Below are 16,513 nucleotides of genomic sequence, written 5' to 3' on the forward strand. Positions count from 1 at the left end.
CAGCAAAGGCTGAATCTGGGGCCTCTACTCTACAACGGAGGTCTTTTAATGTGCTCAAGTCAATGAGTCAAAATGGAGAAGCAGCTACACCAAATCAGGGAGCCGCTAGGAGCCTTGTCACTCCAGCCAGGGGACTGGGATGTGTCCTGGGTTTGTTGACCTGAGCATCTCCGGGGTTGCACCACTCTCTACAGAGCCTCCTCCCAGAAAACCAGCTCTTGACATGGACAGTAGGCCTGCAAGGAGCTCGGTGCCAAACAGCCCCGCGTGGTCAGCTTTGTCGGCAGTCTGTTTAAAAATCTCTCAACAGGGCTCTCTGCAAACTCTGGACATTGCATCATTTTGAGGAAAGGAGATCCTTGAGAGGCCAGGTCTTGGAGAGAGGCTGGACTCTTCAGCCTTTCAAAAACAAAAAACCAAACCAGAACAACAACAACAACAACAACAACAAAAAACTCAAAATAGCCTGTCCCAGTTGCAGGGTCGAGGCAAAACAGGTATTCTAGCTGTAGTGTGATGGGGAAACTGCCTCTCAACTCCTGGCTGCTTGGGGGTGTAAGGATGCCAAGGGACTCACTGGGCCTAACTAAAGTGTGCCTGCGGGTGGGGGTGGGGTTGGAAGATGCCTTTTTTTGTTTGGGTTTGGGTTTTTTTTGTTTTTGTTTTTTTGTTTTTTGTAGACCCATCACTGGCCCAAGGAGAGCTAGGAGGTCTGAGCTCTGGTTTGGGCTCGACCTGGCTGTGGCCCTTTTGGGCACCTTTAAAGCCTTCTCAGGTCAGGCCTTTCGACCTAAACCACTGTGATTCATTCCTCCGTCTTTTCCTCTAGGACACGACATCCCCCCCTTAGCCATCTCTGAGCAAGGGGCAGATAGTGCAGGAATTGCCTCAAAGCTTCCACTCCTGATGTATCTAGCGAGCGGCCGCCTTCAAATACCGACTGTGGCTAAAGGAACCAGGGACCTTGCCGGCATCACCATCTTCTCCACTTCCAACTCCCTCTCCAGCGGAGGAAAGGCCACAGGCACACTCAGAGCACTGTGACTCGGAGTCGGGAGGCCGTCTGCCCCAGGGGCCTAGCAGATTCTGTGGCCACCTCGGTCCTCTGGCCACGCTCAGGGGAGCGGAGCACGGGTTCAGGCGCCCGGGGCGCAGGCTGTGTGGCCAAGGAGGCCTGTGAACGCTAAGGCCCGACGCGATCTCCATCTCCGCAGCGAGGCGCCTCCGAGGTCGTAGCGCTCTCCTCCCCGAGAAAGCGCTAGTCCCCCCTCCAGCCGCGCTGGGGGAGCGGGGATCCCCGGCCCTAAGGGCCGCAGGGCCCCCAGCAAGCCAAGCGGCCTTTACAAACCGTAGTAAACATTTTATTTACAAGTTTGTGGCGTCCTAAGTGCAGCTCGTCTTTGCGCGCCACGACCCCGAGTGCGGGGAGGAACGGATTCGTCCAACACGTCACAGTGTGAACTGCTCGCGGCCCGGGAGAAGATGCTCGGCCGGCCGGCGCGGGGTGGGGGCCTCGGGCGGGGGGCACTGCGCCACCACCCCCCCCCCGGCTCTGGGCGCGGGCGGGGCGACGGGCAGGTGGCACCGCGGGGAAGGGGGCCCCACCGCCGCCGCGGAGCAGGCGCAGAGTCCTGCCCACCTGCGAGGCTGCGGGCGGCACGCGGGCCCCGGGCCCCTTGCGTTGTGCAGTCTACAGGCCGCCCAGCGGTGCCGGGGCGGGCTCGGGGCTCTGCGCAGCGCCGCTGGGCGGGGGCTGGGGCGCGGGGGGCAGCTCCGAGGCGCCGCCGCCCCCGCTCCCCGCGCCGCCGCCGCCGCCGCCGATGCTGGCGAAGCTGAAGCTGCCGCCGCCGCCGCCGGCCGGGAGCAGCGCGCCCGCGGCCGAGGCCTTGATGACCGTGGTCTGGTGCAGGGGCCGCTCGGCCCCCTCAGTCCGCTCCGTGTCGCTGGGGACCATGTCCAGGGACTCGGAGTCGCTGCTCTCGCTCTCGGCCTCGCCCTCCGAGCGGCTGAGGCTCCGCTCCTCCTGCTCGCCGTCCGCCGCCGCGGCCCCGCCCGACGGCTTCTCGCCCGCCTCCTTGTCCTTGTCCTTCTGCGCCTGGGCCTCCTTGGAGTGCCGCCACTTCATCCTCCGGTTCTGGAACCACACCTTCACCTGCGCCGCCGCAGCACGTGGGGAGACAAGAGGGGACGCCGAGGTGAGCCGGGGGTGGAGGGTGGGGGCGCGCCCCAGGGCCCCGCGCGCAGCCTGCAGCCGCGGCCCCCCAGCACCTCCAGGCCCTGGGCTCGGCTCAGGGCCCCACGGCGGCCCAGCGAAGCCCGGGCCTAGGAACCCACGAGGACGGCTCCTCAAAACGTGGCCCTCCAGACCTGACCCAGAAATGACCCAGATGCTTGTTGCAAGGCGGAGTCCTGCACCTTGCCCTCACGCCAAGGACATTTCTGCTCTAAACCAAGGTTTCTTAACCCCACCTAAGCCGGGACTCCCCGAGAATCTGATTAAACTGTGGACCCCTGGCCCAGAAAAAATATATATAGCCCGGATTTCAAGGGTTGGGAGAACCAATGTTAATAAGAATCTCTGCTAAGCTAAGCTGGTCCCTTCCTCTACTGCCATTACCCAAGGCAAGTTTCTACAAAGGCAATTCTTGTTAAGGAGAAACCGTGGGAAGCACAGAGGGGCAAGAGGGTTCAAAGAGTTAATCCCAGTGGGGTGGGGGCACTGCCAGACCTCGGTACAAAAGAGCATCTCCTTGGCAGCGTGTGTACTCAGAAGCTGATAAGGACCCTGCCCCTGCCTGGGATAAACTAATCCTTCTGCAGGCTTAGAAAATGCTGGAATTAAACCTGTGCTAAGTGGAGGAAGGGGGTAGGGATGGGGTGGAGAATCTATATAAATATATACAATCCCCTGGGGGACCCAATGCTGTTCACACAAGTTCCAGCTTCCCTTTTAAAAATAACATCCACAGCTGGTGGAAACCGGCTGGGCTCTTCCAGTGTGTGTTGGGGAGGGGAGTTGTGTAATGGAGGACAGCAAGGGGCAGGGGCAGGGGTGCACCTAACGGAGCTATCAAAAGGTGGCCTGCCTTTGGCTTCTAGAAGCCCTACTCAGAAGACAGAGCACCCAGGGAGGAAAGGCCACTGCTGTGGGGTGTGGACGAAGGGTGACTCTTCTATGTTCAAACCCCCCCCCCAGAAAGTCCAGAGAAAGTCCAGTTCTTGAATCCGAGAAAAGAAAAAAAATTGAATTCAGAAATCGAATTCAAACACGATAGATACACCGTGGTCTTGAATAAAATCCAAGTAGGCAGAAGCTGCTGAAATGCTCTTGAGTATTACAAGAAAATCTTTTCTTCCTCTCTCTCTCTCTCTCTCTCTCTCTCTCTCTCTCTCCCCTCCCCCCTCCTCCCCACCCAGAGATTTTCATGAGAGTTTATGCCTCTGGAAAATCGGCCTGACTCTGACTGCTGCTGAGTGCACTCCTCGCCCTGCTGGGGCTAAGTCATTCCGTTTGAAATGATGTTTTCACTTCCTCACAAATGGGGATTTCACAATCCAGCGGCAGCAGGAGGAGGAGGAGGGAGGAAGGACGGGAGGAGGAGGGGAAAAAAAACCCAACAACAATCTCTTGACTTTGGATTTTTTATCTCTTCTGAAATAAACTGCCTCCTACAGCGAATTGCACTACAGTCGAGTACATAATTATTATCTCCTGCGGCCTATTTGCTTTCTCCGCAGTTCTTTGGCCTGTTGGCCAAAATAAACATGCAGCGCTTGTTGACATACATCTTTGGGGATGGGCTCTTCTTTCCATCCTTCTCCCCCACCCCACCCCACCCCACTCCACCCCCTCTGCCTGCCCCAAGTTTCGACGCCTACATTGTCTCCAGAAATTCGGGACTTGGTGTTTCCCCTGCGAACGGACAGTGGGCCTGGGTGGAGGGAGGCCTGGGGCTAGGCCGCGCTGTGCCCCCACCACCCCGTCACCCTGTTACCCTGCCACAAGCCGGGTCCCGCTTTACCTGCGCATCTGTAAGGCCTAGCATCGCGGCCAGCTGTTTTCGGTCGGGCTTCGTGACATACTTCTGAATCTCAAACCTTTTCTCCAGGCCTTTCCTCTGCAGGTTGGAGAAGACCGCCCGCGACCATGAGCGCTTCCTCTTGTACGTCTGCGGCATGGTGTCCTTCGTGAGCACCGCATAGGGACCTGCCACCGGGCAGTAGCGGGAGCAAGAGAGAAAGACGGGGTCCGCGTTAGTGTCCCACCCATGGTCTGCTTGAAACTGTTTTTGTGTGAGCCATGGGCTCTGCCCCCGTTCCAAAAGCCCTTGACGTACACGCGGAATGGCCTGTCGAGGGAGGAATCCCAGAGCTCCGAGGGCTTTAGGCATAAGGCCTACAGGAGAGTGGAGTGGAGACGCCCGGGCGGTTCAACCATTAATTTCAAAGCAGAAACCTCAACCTAAAGCATGGCCTTCGGGCACGCGAGAAGGAGGCGAAAATGCCCCTTGGGCCTGAAGGATGCAGAGATGACAGCTTTGACTCTCCTGTTGTGCGTGTGTGTGTGTGTGTGTGTGTGTGTGTGTGTGTGTGTGCACATTCCTACAAGCGTGCGCACAGACAAAACCTCCTTGGGCAAAGCCTTTGAGGTCATTCCCAACTGAGTGTATGTTAAAAAAAAAAAAAAAGCAACACTTCCTGCAGCATTTTCAAGCCACTTTCAGGCGCAAAGACTAGGGAAAGCCCCTTCACCCCAGCCCAGGCGCCCACACAAATGCTTTCTCTGTGGCACCCACTCTGGGTCCCCCACCCCCTGCCCCCCGGGAGCCACGGTAGAGTGAGCTAGCTATCTGAGGACTCTTTCGGTTTCTGTCTCTGCACTTGGTAGCCTCCCGCACCAACTCCAGGATCGCTGCACCGAGGTGGCCACGTGAGGCGTCAGTCCCGAGTTTTGCATCAGTCGCTCTCGGGGAGTGGAGGGGCGGTGAGGGTTTCTGTACCTGGAAACGTATCTTGAAACTGATGCTGAACTGAATTTCTCGGGTTCGAGCTTAAGGGGCTCAGGATGGCAGACGCCTCGTTAATGGGATCTAGAGCTGCGAAGAACTGGCCGGCGGAGGGCTGCAGGCCTGGGAGGTGCACCCCTGCGGGCCGCCCGCTGGTCAGCAGCGACGTGAGGTCTACAGACAGGGAAAAGAAGAGCTGGTTACACCTCGGGCAAACCCACACTCCCCGGCCGAGTTGTGCCTTCCCACCCCCTCCATTCGGTTTTCCTGGAGCAAAGTGAGGAGAGACCCTGGCCTCCGCGCCGAAACCCCCTCTCTCCTGACTGTGGCCAAGGGGCGATGTGCAAAATGTTCCTGTGTGTGGCCCACACGTCCACGTCTACACATAACAAGCGAGGAAGGGCTTTATAGAAAACGGGCAAAAGCACTTTCAGGTGCTTGCCTCGAATTCCACCAACTTAGCATCTCCCCCGGAGAAGGAGCCCCAACTCCACTGTCTCCTGGGAGCTGAAGGTCTATTTTTGTTTATCTACATTCCTTGAGTGGAATTTCACTAGAAACCAGATAAATGGAAGGGAAGGTGTTCCCCCAGAGGGTTTTTCCCCCCCGTCAAAATTAATATGGTTCTCTCTCTCTAGATACGGGATTCAAGAGACAGATGAGAATCATTTCAGCAAATATTGACCCCCAACGATTTTTATGAATAATGACTCTGTGATGTGTGTTTTTAAAGCATCCCTGGATTCCTTTTTTTTTTTTTTAAACGCGGAGCAGGTGAGTTTTAAACCTAACGTTTCACAGTCTTCTTACAATTCACCTTCTTCTCCCTCGTTTTACCGGTTTGTCCTTAATTGTGCAAATACTCAAAGGCATCCCAAAGGGCCCTGGGACGAGGGAGTGCGCCAAGGCCCTGGTCAGAGGCCTGCAGCCTCTCGCCCAAGACCTACCTCTCAGCGTGTTGCCTTCCTTGACTTTGGGGTCAAATTCTGCAGACAAAATGCGGTCAATTCCAAATTTGAGGTCCTTGCTAGAGGGGGCCGGGGCCGAGCCGCTATGCGGGGGGTTGGGGAGCACCCGCGCCGCGGAGACCGGGGGCTGCAGGGCGCCAGCCCGGGGTGGCGGTGGCGGCGGCGGCTGCTGCGGCGGCGGCGGCGGCGGCTGTTGCTGCTGCTGTTGCTGTGGGTGATGGTGGTGGTAGGCGGCTGAGAGCGGAGACAGCCGCTGCGGGAAGCCAGCCGGGACCTCGGAGGGCGCCACCACCGGGGTGGGTCGGAGCGGGGACCTGGCGGCGGCTTGGAACGACGCGTGCGGGTGAGCCGAGCCCAAGTGCGCGGTGAGGGCGGCGGCCGAGGCCCCCGCCAGGCCGTCCGGGGCCGCCCCCGGCTCCCCCACGCCCGCGTGCAGGATGTCTGCGATGCAGAAGGAGGGCTTCTTGACCGCGGCGGGGTCCAGCGGGAAGGAGCAGCCGCCCGGGCCGGCCGAGGAGCAGTAGGCGGCCGACCAGAGGCTGAAGTTGGAGGCGTAGAAGGGAGCCAGCCCGGCGGCGAACATTCTGGCTGGGTGCGCCGAGCTGCCGCCGCGGCCCGGCCCGGCCCGGCCCGGCCCGGCCCGGCCGAGCGGGCGGCTGGGTGGGTGCGCGGAGGCGAGCGCGCTGGGTCCCGGGGGCAGCGGCCGCGCAGCCGAGGACGATCCGCTTTCGCTTCTCCGTCCGCACCGAAGACAGGCCAGGGAGCCCTAGCGCCCCCGAGGGAAGAGGCGAGGCCCGGATCCCGGCCGGTCCCAGCCGCGGCCCCTGGCCTCACTTTAAAGGCGGCGCGGAGCCCGCGCTCCCCGCGGGCTGGAGGCGAGCGAGGGGCGCCGGGGCGGGCGGCCGGGCGGGCGGGGGCCGCGGGGAAGCCGGGGAGACAGGGGCCGGCCGCCGAAAGAAAACCCAAACAGCTAAGCCCGAAGAGCTAAATTTAAAACAACAACAATAATAATCCGTTAGTTTAAAAAAAAAAAAAAAAAGGTAATAAGAGAAAAGAAAAAAAAAAAAAACTCCTCTCTAAAAACTCCCAAAGTTTTGGCAGGAGCTTCGGAGCCAGACGCAGGGTAGGACCTCGATCCGAGCGCCCATTGGCCATCCTCCTGGCCAATGGGAGCGGGGAGTGGAGGGGAATTGGGAAAGAGGGGCGGGGCCTGGGAGGTGGGCGGGGCCTAGGAGGCGGGCCACGCCCCGGCCACGCCAAAGTGTTTGCTGCTGCCGCGTGGGCTGCGCAGGGGCCGGAGCGCAGGGGCCCGGGCGGCGGCTCGCCGGGCTGCGGAGCCTCCCGTAGCCTCTGCGGCTCCAAACCGACGTCGGACGCACAGAGTTGGTCCCGGAGCTCCTGGCCTGCTTTCTCGGGGGCGCTGACGCTCCCGAGTGGTTTCACGGGTGCAAAGCCCTCCCCCTGGCACACGGGGGCGGCCCCCTGGGTGCCCTCCTCCTGGCTTCGCTCGGGCCTGATTCGTCTTCCCTCGGCCTTTATCCCGAAAGCCCGCGTCCCCATCCCCCGTGGGCTCCCGCCGCCGAGCCGTGGCGCGGGGCAGCTGCGGTCCAGAGTCCCCGCCCAATGTTTTAGCGCCGCGTCCGCCGCGCTGCCTCGGACATCCTCGGGGAAGACAGGAGGGGCGGTCGCAAATTAGCTGGAGTCCCCGAGCTGTCACTTGGACGAGTAAGCTTGCGAACAAAATAAGATGGATGTCTCCGAACGTCTCCCTTGGACGCGGCCAAACCCTCCCCCGAACCTCGGGCGACAACAAAACAGGCCGCCCCGTCCGAAACCCGGGAAGGCGGCGCGAGCGTCCGCTCCTCTGCTGCACCTTGTAGGAAATGTCACCCTCCCAGCTCCACCACATCCCCGCATCACGCGGGGGCCATTGTTTTGCAAGTGCCCTCAAGAGCACATTTCCTTGGGGTTAAATACTACTTCAATTCAGTGACTGTTTCCCCAGGAACCCCTTGGGCCTGGTCGCAAAAGAAGCTGCAGTGGTGGCCACCCTCTTCCATTGGTGCTTTGGATCTTTAGAGCGCAGGGTGGGTGTAGTGGGGGTTTTCTGCAACATCAACATCTCTATTTTAAGAATTCGTTCTCTTTTAAATTACAGTCAGAATGGATTTCCCCACCCCTCTCCCAAACAAACCACAGGCCACCCAGATGAGCTCTTCTTGCACATTTTCAGGAAGAAAATAAAATAATAACAATAATGAAACCACGAAATCTTTTGTTTTCGATTGCCCTAATAAGCATCTCCTAATTGAACTTCTGTGCTTCTTCAGCACTTCTCCCTCCCCTCAAAAAAAAAAAAAAAAAAAAACTTTGAATACAGTTGCTTTAAAGCTTCTGTGACATTTTTTATTCCAACTAACAGGTCTTACCAAATAAACCCAGAAAGGCAACTGATCTTGCCATGCCTATGTCAGATTCAGGATTTGGGCTAATTAAAATATATTTCTGGTGGCTTCTAGCCTCTTGTTGCCAATGCTGTCATTTTAAGCTTTTGACTTTCTCCTGGAAAGTAATCAATCACTGATCAATCACTTCCGGCCAGGCAGCACTAGAACGTCCCCTACACCTGCCCTCACCCCTTCTGCCTGTCTTTCTCTCTCCCTCTCTAGGTCGCTCTCTCCTTTTTCTAAAGGGTTCCGAAGCTAGCTCCTTGCAGCAAGGACAGAGGTGTTCTTTCCAGAGATGGAATGGAGTGTTGGATCGCCTGGGGAGGCAGGCATCTGGGGCTACAGAGACGGGGAAGACCAGTCGGGCCTCTAGCCACTCAAAGGAGTGACAGATATAAGGCGGCCTGGGACGTTGGAGCCTCCTTGAGGTGTTCCAGGGGAGGTGGCGAGCCTGGGCTGGCAGGGCGCGGCCCCTCTGTAACTGCACAGCTCCCAGGGACCGTCGCCGGCGCCAGTGCGTGCAGGGACGGCCCTAAACCCCCTTTCCCAGTGTCCCTTCTAATTGCAATTTGACTGCAAACATCCCGACAGCGGCCTACTTTCAAACGCAAGGTTCTAAAGGCCTCACTGCTGCCAGCCGCCCCCAAATAAGACACGTCCCTAGGAGGGTGCGGGGTGCAGGGTGCACACGGGGCGGAACGCGCGGGCCCTCGGGGTGTCCCGAGGCGTCTCCGACCCGCATCTGCTGCATTTCAAGGCCCGGGAGCGCGCGGGGCAGGCGTGGGTGGAGGAGTGGCCGGGAGGCGGTTTTCCTGCGGACTCTGCGCCCCGCCGCGCGCTCCTCCGTGTCCCCGAAAGGCCCGCGCCTGGGGCGTGGATCGCAACTTCGCGCGCGCCCCTCTGCTCCCCGGGCGCTCGGCTCCAGGGCGGCCGCACCAGCGCCACCCGGCCTACCCCGAGCTCCTGGAGCCAAGCGCAGGAAAGGAAGCCTTTGCAAGGACCCCCTGCTCCCCGGACCTCCCGCCAGCTCACACCCCTTCCCCGGGATCAGGTGTCGCGGCCGCGGGCCCGCGCCCCGTCCTGGGCGCGCTGGCTCCCCTCTTCCTTACTGCCCACCCCTCAGAACCAAGAAAGCAGCAGGAAACCCCGGGCTCGCCGGAGTTCAGGTCATCTCCTGTTTTTTGATGGGCTCCAACTGGTACTAAATGAGCGGATGTGCCTGCGAGATTGGTCTCAAAATAGAAGCGGCCTTAGTATTTTAGGATACTGCAGAAATCCTTATTTCTTCCGGAGAAAAACTCTATAATGACTCCTAGCACTTCCCCTTTCAATATTTGTGCAACTTTATCTCCACCGACAAGTTGCTCGGGTGACGCAAATCCGCCCTTGTGTATTACAACCACCAAAATAAATGCGCGGAAATCAATCCCCTTCTAGCAATGAAAATATAAATATACAGCTGCGACTTTCCCCTTTAATCTTTGCTTTCCGAGCGGCTCCGGGCTGTGGCGAAATGAACTGGTCCAGAGCAATTGAGCCGGGGCGGGGAGGCCCTGGGGGCCGAGGCCAGGGCTTCCAGGGGCCTGGGAGCCGAGAGGCTCGGGCTCCAGCAGCAGCGAGAGGGCCTCCTGTAACCAAATTACCTGGAGCTTAAATGTGGTGGCCGCTCTGTCTTTGAGGAAGCTCGAGTGTAAAGACAATTTCTGAGGCCGCAAAGCTGTGCTGGCAAATCACAATTGACAATAGAGCAACAGAGGTGGTTGTTTCTACCCTAAGGCCACAATGGCAGGGGTTTCTGATCAATTCTGAGGGATGCCTTTAATGCATTCAACTCTCTCCTTCTCTTTTGCTGGGTAGACAGGGCCAAAAACTATTTCACTATACTGCGAGAGGATAATGCCAGAGAAGGTCCCTTTTATAATAGAACAATTTCATTTATGGGAATCTGGGATTGAAAGAAGGGGCCTAAAATCAGAGGTTTATGCATGGACCCAAGCAGCCCTTACCTTTTGGTTGCCCCTGTCTTTACAGCCCCCATACTGAAATCACCAGTGCAAATTTTTGTCCTAAACCTGGGGACACAGATAAACACCCACAGAGCAGAAAAAGTCAAAGACAATGAATGCTGGCCGTTGTTTATTGCAGTAACATAACTCCACGGGGTTTAAGATGCCCAGATCTGCTATCTGTGTGTGTGTGTGTGTGTGTGTGTGTGTGTGTGTGTGTTTGGTTTTGTTTTGTTTTGTTTTGTTTTCTTGTACACGCTGGGCAAAATAATGTGCAAGGCAGCGGCTCTGTGGACTTGGGACTCCCCCCAACACCTTTATTTTGAATATTATTTCAATCGCAGTACCTCCTGGTTTCAAAGAAAAAGAAGGAAATAATTAAATATTCGCAGTCAGAAAGAGAAGGAAACTACTTCCCTAGCTAAGGATATGAGAGACTTGCAGTAGTGTAGGAATCTGCGTATACTCTGCTGTCAGCCTGCCAGCGGGAGATTTATAGACTGCGGGGCTCAGCGCTCACATTTACTGGTAGGTATGGGACCTCTGTTCCTTGTGTGGATGCTAGATACTTCGGAGTATCTTGTGGAGTTGAGGACTCTACAGGCTACACACACACACACACACACACACACACACACACACCTTGGATTATTCTAAGCAGGCCCCAACTCCCTTTTCCTGGAGACTTTTACTTATTCCAGAACTAAATAGAGTCCCTGAATGTTCCTGAAGATAGTTAGACTTTGATATGGGTTAGAAAAGGCAAATAACAATGGGATAGGAAAACTAGGTCCATAGCCACTGATTTCTGCCTTTTTCTCGTCCCCCAGGTGTGACAGACTTGCAGGTGGCCAACTCTTTATGTGCTCATGGCTGTGCCCCTGACCTCCTGCCCACAGATGTGGCTTCAGAGCCTCAGACGACCTTCTGGGTCTGCTCCCACTTGCCCTTGGCTCTCACAGAGTTTCTCACATATGTCCTTCCCTCCATTACTAGGATATACCACTGCTCACACGTGTACCATGCCCCCCTCACGCACATATACACACACACTCGTGTGCTCACTGTGGATCTCAGAGACTGAACAGAAGGGCAAGCCAACAGTTTGGGGTTTGCTCCTGTAGCAAAGAGCTACTTTTCTGTTTCTCCAAGTCACCTTCTGCACACCCAACCAAGAAAGACCTCGGACCTCATAAAACCTAATGGTAGAATCTATTTCAGCATGTGCACCGTAACAGACTCACCTATATTTGCAGTGAAATCAGGTCCCCTTAAGAGTAAACTCTGAGAAACCATCTGTTAACACCTAAGGTTTGGTGCTTCCTCCAACAGGTTGTATCTGGTAACCGAAACAGCATTGGCCCACTCTCAGGGCATTTGCCTTGTGGAAGCTGGGGGGATTATCTGAATTATCAGATCTGAATAGCTGGGGGTTGGTGTCCAGTGAGTAAGCTGAGTAATAATATGGTAGGAGAAGGAGGTGTAGGTGAAAATCATACACTCGAAACAAGTCTGGTGTTGAGAGGGAAAGAGGAAATCACTCCCAAAGTCATATTTCTCTAAACAAACAAACAAAACCTTTCTTTCCCTTGAGACAAGTTTTCCAAGTTAGAGCCCAGGTTCTGAAGACCGAGAGGAACTAAGAGGCAGGAATGGGAAGGATCCTCAGAAGCCAACGAGAGCTCCTTAGGTAGAGCTGGAGGCTCGTCTCCATCTCTTGGTCCAGGTCTGGCCACCTGCACCCCGCCGGGATTGGGACAGTGACTCCTGCCAGCCCCGCCTCGGCCCACCAGGTCCCAGTGTCCCCTCCACCCCTTGGTGAGCCTGCAGAGCACCAAAACTTGGTTCTCTGCTGACACCTGCTGGGCAAGCTCTACATCGTCTGGCAGTGCCCGTCCTATGCCAGCGACGTTGTGGTGATGAAAGTTGACTCTTCCTTTTCCGAAAACACGGGTTTCTAAAATTGGCTCGGACCAGCAGCTGTTTCCTTCCATATTGCCAGCAATATGGAAAGATCCTGTATTATGTATTTAAAATAACCGGACGGGGTGAGGGGAGCTGTCACCCTTCAGTACTAATATCTTACATTTTACAGATCTCAAGGCCAGTTCTCATTTATTATCTCACCCGTTCTTTAAAATAACCAGTCGTAAGGATGCAGAGGAGGTATTATTATCCTGATTTGAGTTTAGGATGTTGCTCCTCAGAGAGGTTAAGTGGCTGGCCCGAGGTTACATCGTTAGGAAATGGTGTTGCAGGGAGCAGAGGCTACTTTTTCTGACTCATCAGCCGGAGCCATAGCACTCAGCCAATTTCTTTAGGGGAAACGGTTCCTTTAGAGGAAATACTCTTGCCCTCAATCAGAATGTGCATTGGCTTCGGCAGAGGCTGAAGGATAGAACTAGGTCTAACCGGGAGTCTGGCACTGGAACACTGTCAAGCACGGGCACACTGGTGACGCATCGTGGATTTGTGACAACACATGTCACGAAGACCGTGGGTTCGCAATGTTTTTCTCCTCTTCCTCTCGAAGTAGCTGAAATTCTGCTTCCGGAGGATTCATTCTTTGGAGAGGAGGCATCATTCTATGACTGCAGGTCTCTGACCCTTCTCATCGTGCAAATACCTGAGGGCAAGGAGCTGTTCTGTCCAAGAGAAGCCAGGAGGTGGTTCTGAGCATGAGATTCAAGCAAGGACACAGGCCTTTGGGGGGCACCCAGGGAGCAGCGTGGGAGCATTGGACACGGGCTCCTTGCAGGGCACGGAAGAGGGAGATGGGAGGATGGCATTTCAGTTTGTCTAGGGTCTGTCCTCTGTCTACACATGCTCTAGATGGGTGCTCCACAGGCTGGAACTTTGCTACTCATTTTCTCCCACCAGCACTAAACAGTTTTGTGGGATTCCCATGCCCTGTTGAACTGCACAATAAGAATAATCTTTCACTTTTTAAAAAAAGATTTTATTTATTTATTCATGAGAGACAGAGAGAGAAAGAGAGAGAGAGAGAGAAGCAGAGACACAGGCAGAGGGAGGAGAAGCAGGCTCCACGCAGGAAGCCCAATGTGGACTCGAGGATGGCGTCCTGAGCCAAAAGGCAATCGCTCAACCACTAAGCCATCCAGGCGTCCCCAATCTTTCACTTTTGAAGCCCACAGTTATATAGGAGCATAACTGCATTGTATAGTTATTTCTTTTAGATACACATATTTCTGGCTGAAAGCTCTTTTGTCTGAGTCATAGCTGTTACAAATGCTTATAATTCTAGTCTTTATGGGTCTTGAAAGAGAATCAGAGTCTTAGAGAAGCAGAAAGGCAAGCCTGGGTTTACAGAAGGCTTCAATGGAGCTGGGATCTGCCTACTAACCAGTGTCTCCCGAGCTCACCCTGGCTCCAAGAACTCTGGTCCCACCACACGTAGGGATAGCCTGAACCAAAGCCGAGGTGATGGGTACAGCTAGAGATCAGGAGAAGAATTTAAAGATGCTTAAGAGGTAGAATGGACAAGTAGAAAAGACCATCTTTAAAGAGTTCCTGTTAAATAACAGGTTGTATTAAACACAAATATAACCATGCTCAATCATAAATTTGTAGGTGAAGAAGCTGATGCTAAGTTAGCACCGAGCTTTATGGTTTTTCTCTTGCAGGGCTGCTTCCCTTCATGCGAGATGCCAACAAAATACGCATGATTCTTCGAAGTGATCATTTGTGTGGGAGTTTGTACTTTTGAGCTCAGGGCTGATGGTTGTGTTTATTTGTCATCGGGCACACTTAAATAAGCTGTTAGATTCAGAAGTATTTACAAAACGCAGAAAGTATTTACTAAACAGAAATATTTACAAAAGCACCATTTGGTGAGTTGGGAAGGCCGTTAGCCTGTTAAGGAAGGCAAAGTTTGGAATATAATAGTATCACAAGACCCTCGCTTTTTAGAAAATAAAACACAAGTAGGGTATATTTAATCTTCAGGGGGTTGACCTTACTTCTCATTTAGTGGTTAGCTTTAATAGCACTTTACCAGTAAAATGAGAAATCGCATCACTCTGAATGTGAGACCTCTAGGTGATGGAAAAGAAAACCATCACAAAACCAACTGCCATTTTAAGACATTAGTTTCTAGATTAGTTTCAATCCCCTAATGGGCCTCACTGGATTGTTTGCTCATTGGGTTTTTCAATATCTCCAAAAGAAAGAAATTTTATTTCAAAAATACTAACATTTCAGGGGCGCCTGGGTGGCTTAGTCATTGAAGAGTCTGCCTTCGGCTTAGATCGTGATCTTGGGGTCCTGGGATCAAGCCCCACATCCAGGCTCTCTGTTCAGCAGGGAGGCTGTGTGTGTCTCTCTCTTCTTCTGCCCCTCCTCCCACTTGTGCACTTGTGTGCGCTCTCTCTCTCTCTCTCTCTCTCTCTATCTATCTATCTCTCAAATAAGAATACTAACATCTCAGATAAGGACTTATATTACTAAGTGAAGACTTACCTTGGCTGAGTAATCACGTGAGCGAGAAGGAGCAAACACAAAAATTAAGCTGACACAAACATGTTACTCTTCACACATGGAATAGGGTGAATGGTTGACAATTATTATCCATGTACTTCAAGCCCAAACTCTCAAAAAGAACTGATTTAGTGTGATAAGCTCATGTGAATGATTCCCTGACTTCTCCACATATGTCTAGCTACCTATTCAAAATTTCTACCTGTTGGTCTCATCTGTCCTTAACATTGAACTTGTGCCAAATGGAGTTCACCATTTCCCACTCCAAATTATTTCTCCTCCAAGGTTCTTGGTAAAGGCACATCTTCTTTTTATTTTTTAAAGATTTTTATTTATTTATTTCAGAGAGAGAGAGCACAAGCAGGGAGAGGGGCAGAGGGAGAGGGAGAGGCAGACTCCCCACTGAGCAGGGAGCCTGATGTGGGGCTCGATCCTGGGACCCCAGATCATGACCTGACCTGAAGGCAGATGCTTAACCAACTGAGCCCAGGTGCCCCAGCAAAGGAAATTTTCTTAAATATTTATTTATTTATTTATTTATTTATTTATTTATTTGAGAGAGAGAGAGAGCAGGTGCGCATTGGGGGAGGGGGAAATGGAGAGAAGCAGACTCTCCACCCCAAGATCATGACCTGAGCCAAAATCAACAGACACTTAACCAACTGAGCCACCCAGGCCCCCCAGAGACACTTTTCTTACTTTTTTTTTTTTTTTTTTTTTTTTTTGGTTTGGTTTGGTTTGGATTTTCTCAAACCAAAACCTGATCAACATCCTGGACTCTTTCTCTCATTCCATACATCCAACCAGTCTTCCAACTCTCAAGGACGTTAGGACCCTCCCATTTCTCTCTATCCCCTGGTCACCACCTCAGCCCTCCTTTGAACTAGCAGCCTCCTAACCAGCCTCCCTGCAGCCACTCTTGCCTCCCATCAATCTGTTCCATATTCTATAAACCCAGGGTCCTATTAACAACTCACGTCCAGTCATAGAACTCCTGTGTCCAAAATCCTGCAGTGGCTTTGCACCAGCCTCAGTACATAGGCCCTAAGCCTGTACATCAGCTACAAACGTTCTGCATGATTAAGGCCCTGTCCCTTTGTGCAACCCCATCTGACTCCACCATCTACACTATGAGAGCTGAGTCGGCCTTCTCTAGACTCCATGAGCACACAGCACCCTCTCTGCTGTGAAGCCTTTGATGCTGGAGAGGGCTTCCTTCTCATTCATTCTATCTAACCAACTCTCACTTCTCTTCCAGCCGTCAGATGTACAGGACACTTTGTAAAGCAGCCCCTCTTGATTCCAGCCAAGCGAGGTCTGCACCTTCTTGGCTGCCCCCTGTAGTTCTAAGCACCTTTTTGAATTAGGTCCCATCACATGTTTACCACCTGTCCTCCGCTTATCCACGACAAACTCTAAACCGTGTGAGGACCGGGCCTATGTTTGTGAAGCTAGTAAAGTGCCAGAGTAACGAATGGTTCACATAGCAGATTGGCTCATGGCTTTCATATCTAAGTTGATTCGTCTTAGGATCCATCTGATGTCTTCATATCCTCTTATCTATCTTCCATGGGCCACACAAAGAACTG

At 53.9% G+C, this 16,513-nt stretch overlaps 1 protein-coding gene across 1 annotated transcript; it reads right to left on the bottom strand.

Moving 5' to 3' along the window:
* Nucleotides 1-1,345: 1,345 nt before the first annotated feature.
* Nucleotides 1,346-6,997, bottom strand: HLX (H2.0 like homeobox). Its single transcript, XM_055334054.1, has 4 exons — nucleotides 5,954-6,997; nucleotides 5,001-5,180; nucleotides 4,023-4,207; nucleotides 1,346-2,152 (listed from the first exon to the last, which is right to left on the bottom strand). Exons 1-4 carry the CDS (start codon nucleotides 6,555-6,557, stop codon nucleotides 1,691-1,693), a joined length of 1,431 nt encoding a protein of 476 aa, XP_055190029.1. The 5' UTR covers nucleotides 6,558-6,997; the 3' UTR covers nucleotides 1,346-1,690.
* Between the last annotated feature and the right edge of the window lie 9,516 nt (nucleotides 6,998-16,513).

The sequence above is a fragment of the Nyctereutes procyonoides genome, unplaced genomic scaffold, assembly GCF_905146905.1.
Source record: "Nyctereutes procyonoides isolate TBG_1078 unplaced genomic scaffold, NYPRO_anot_genome, whole genome shotgun sequence".
Taxonomy (NCBI): Eukaryota; Metazoa; Chordata; class Mammalia; order Carnivora; family Canidae; genus Nyctereutes; species Nyctereutes procyonoides.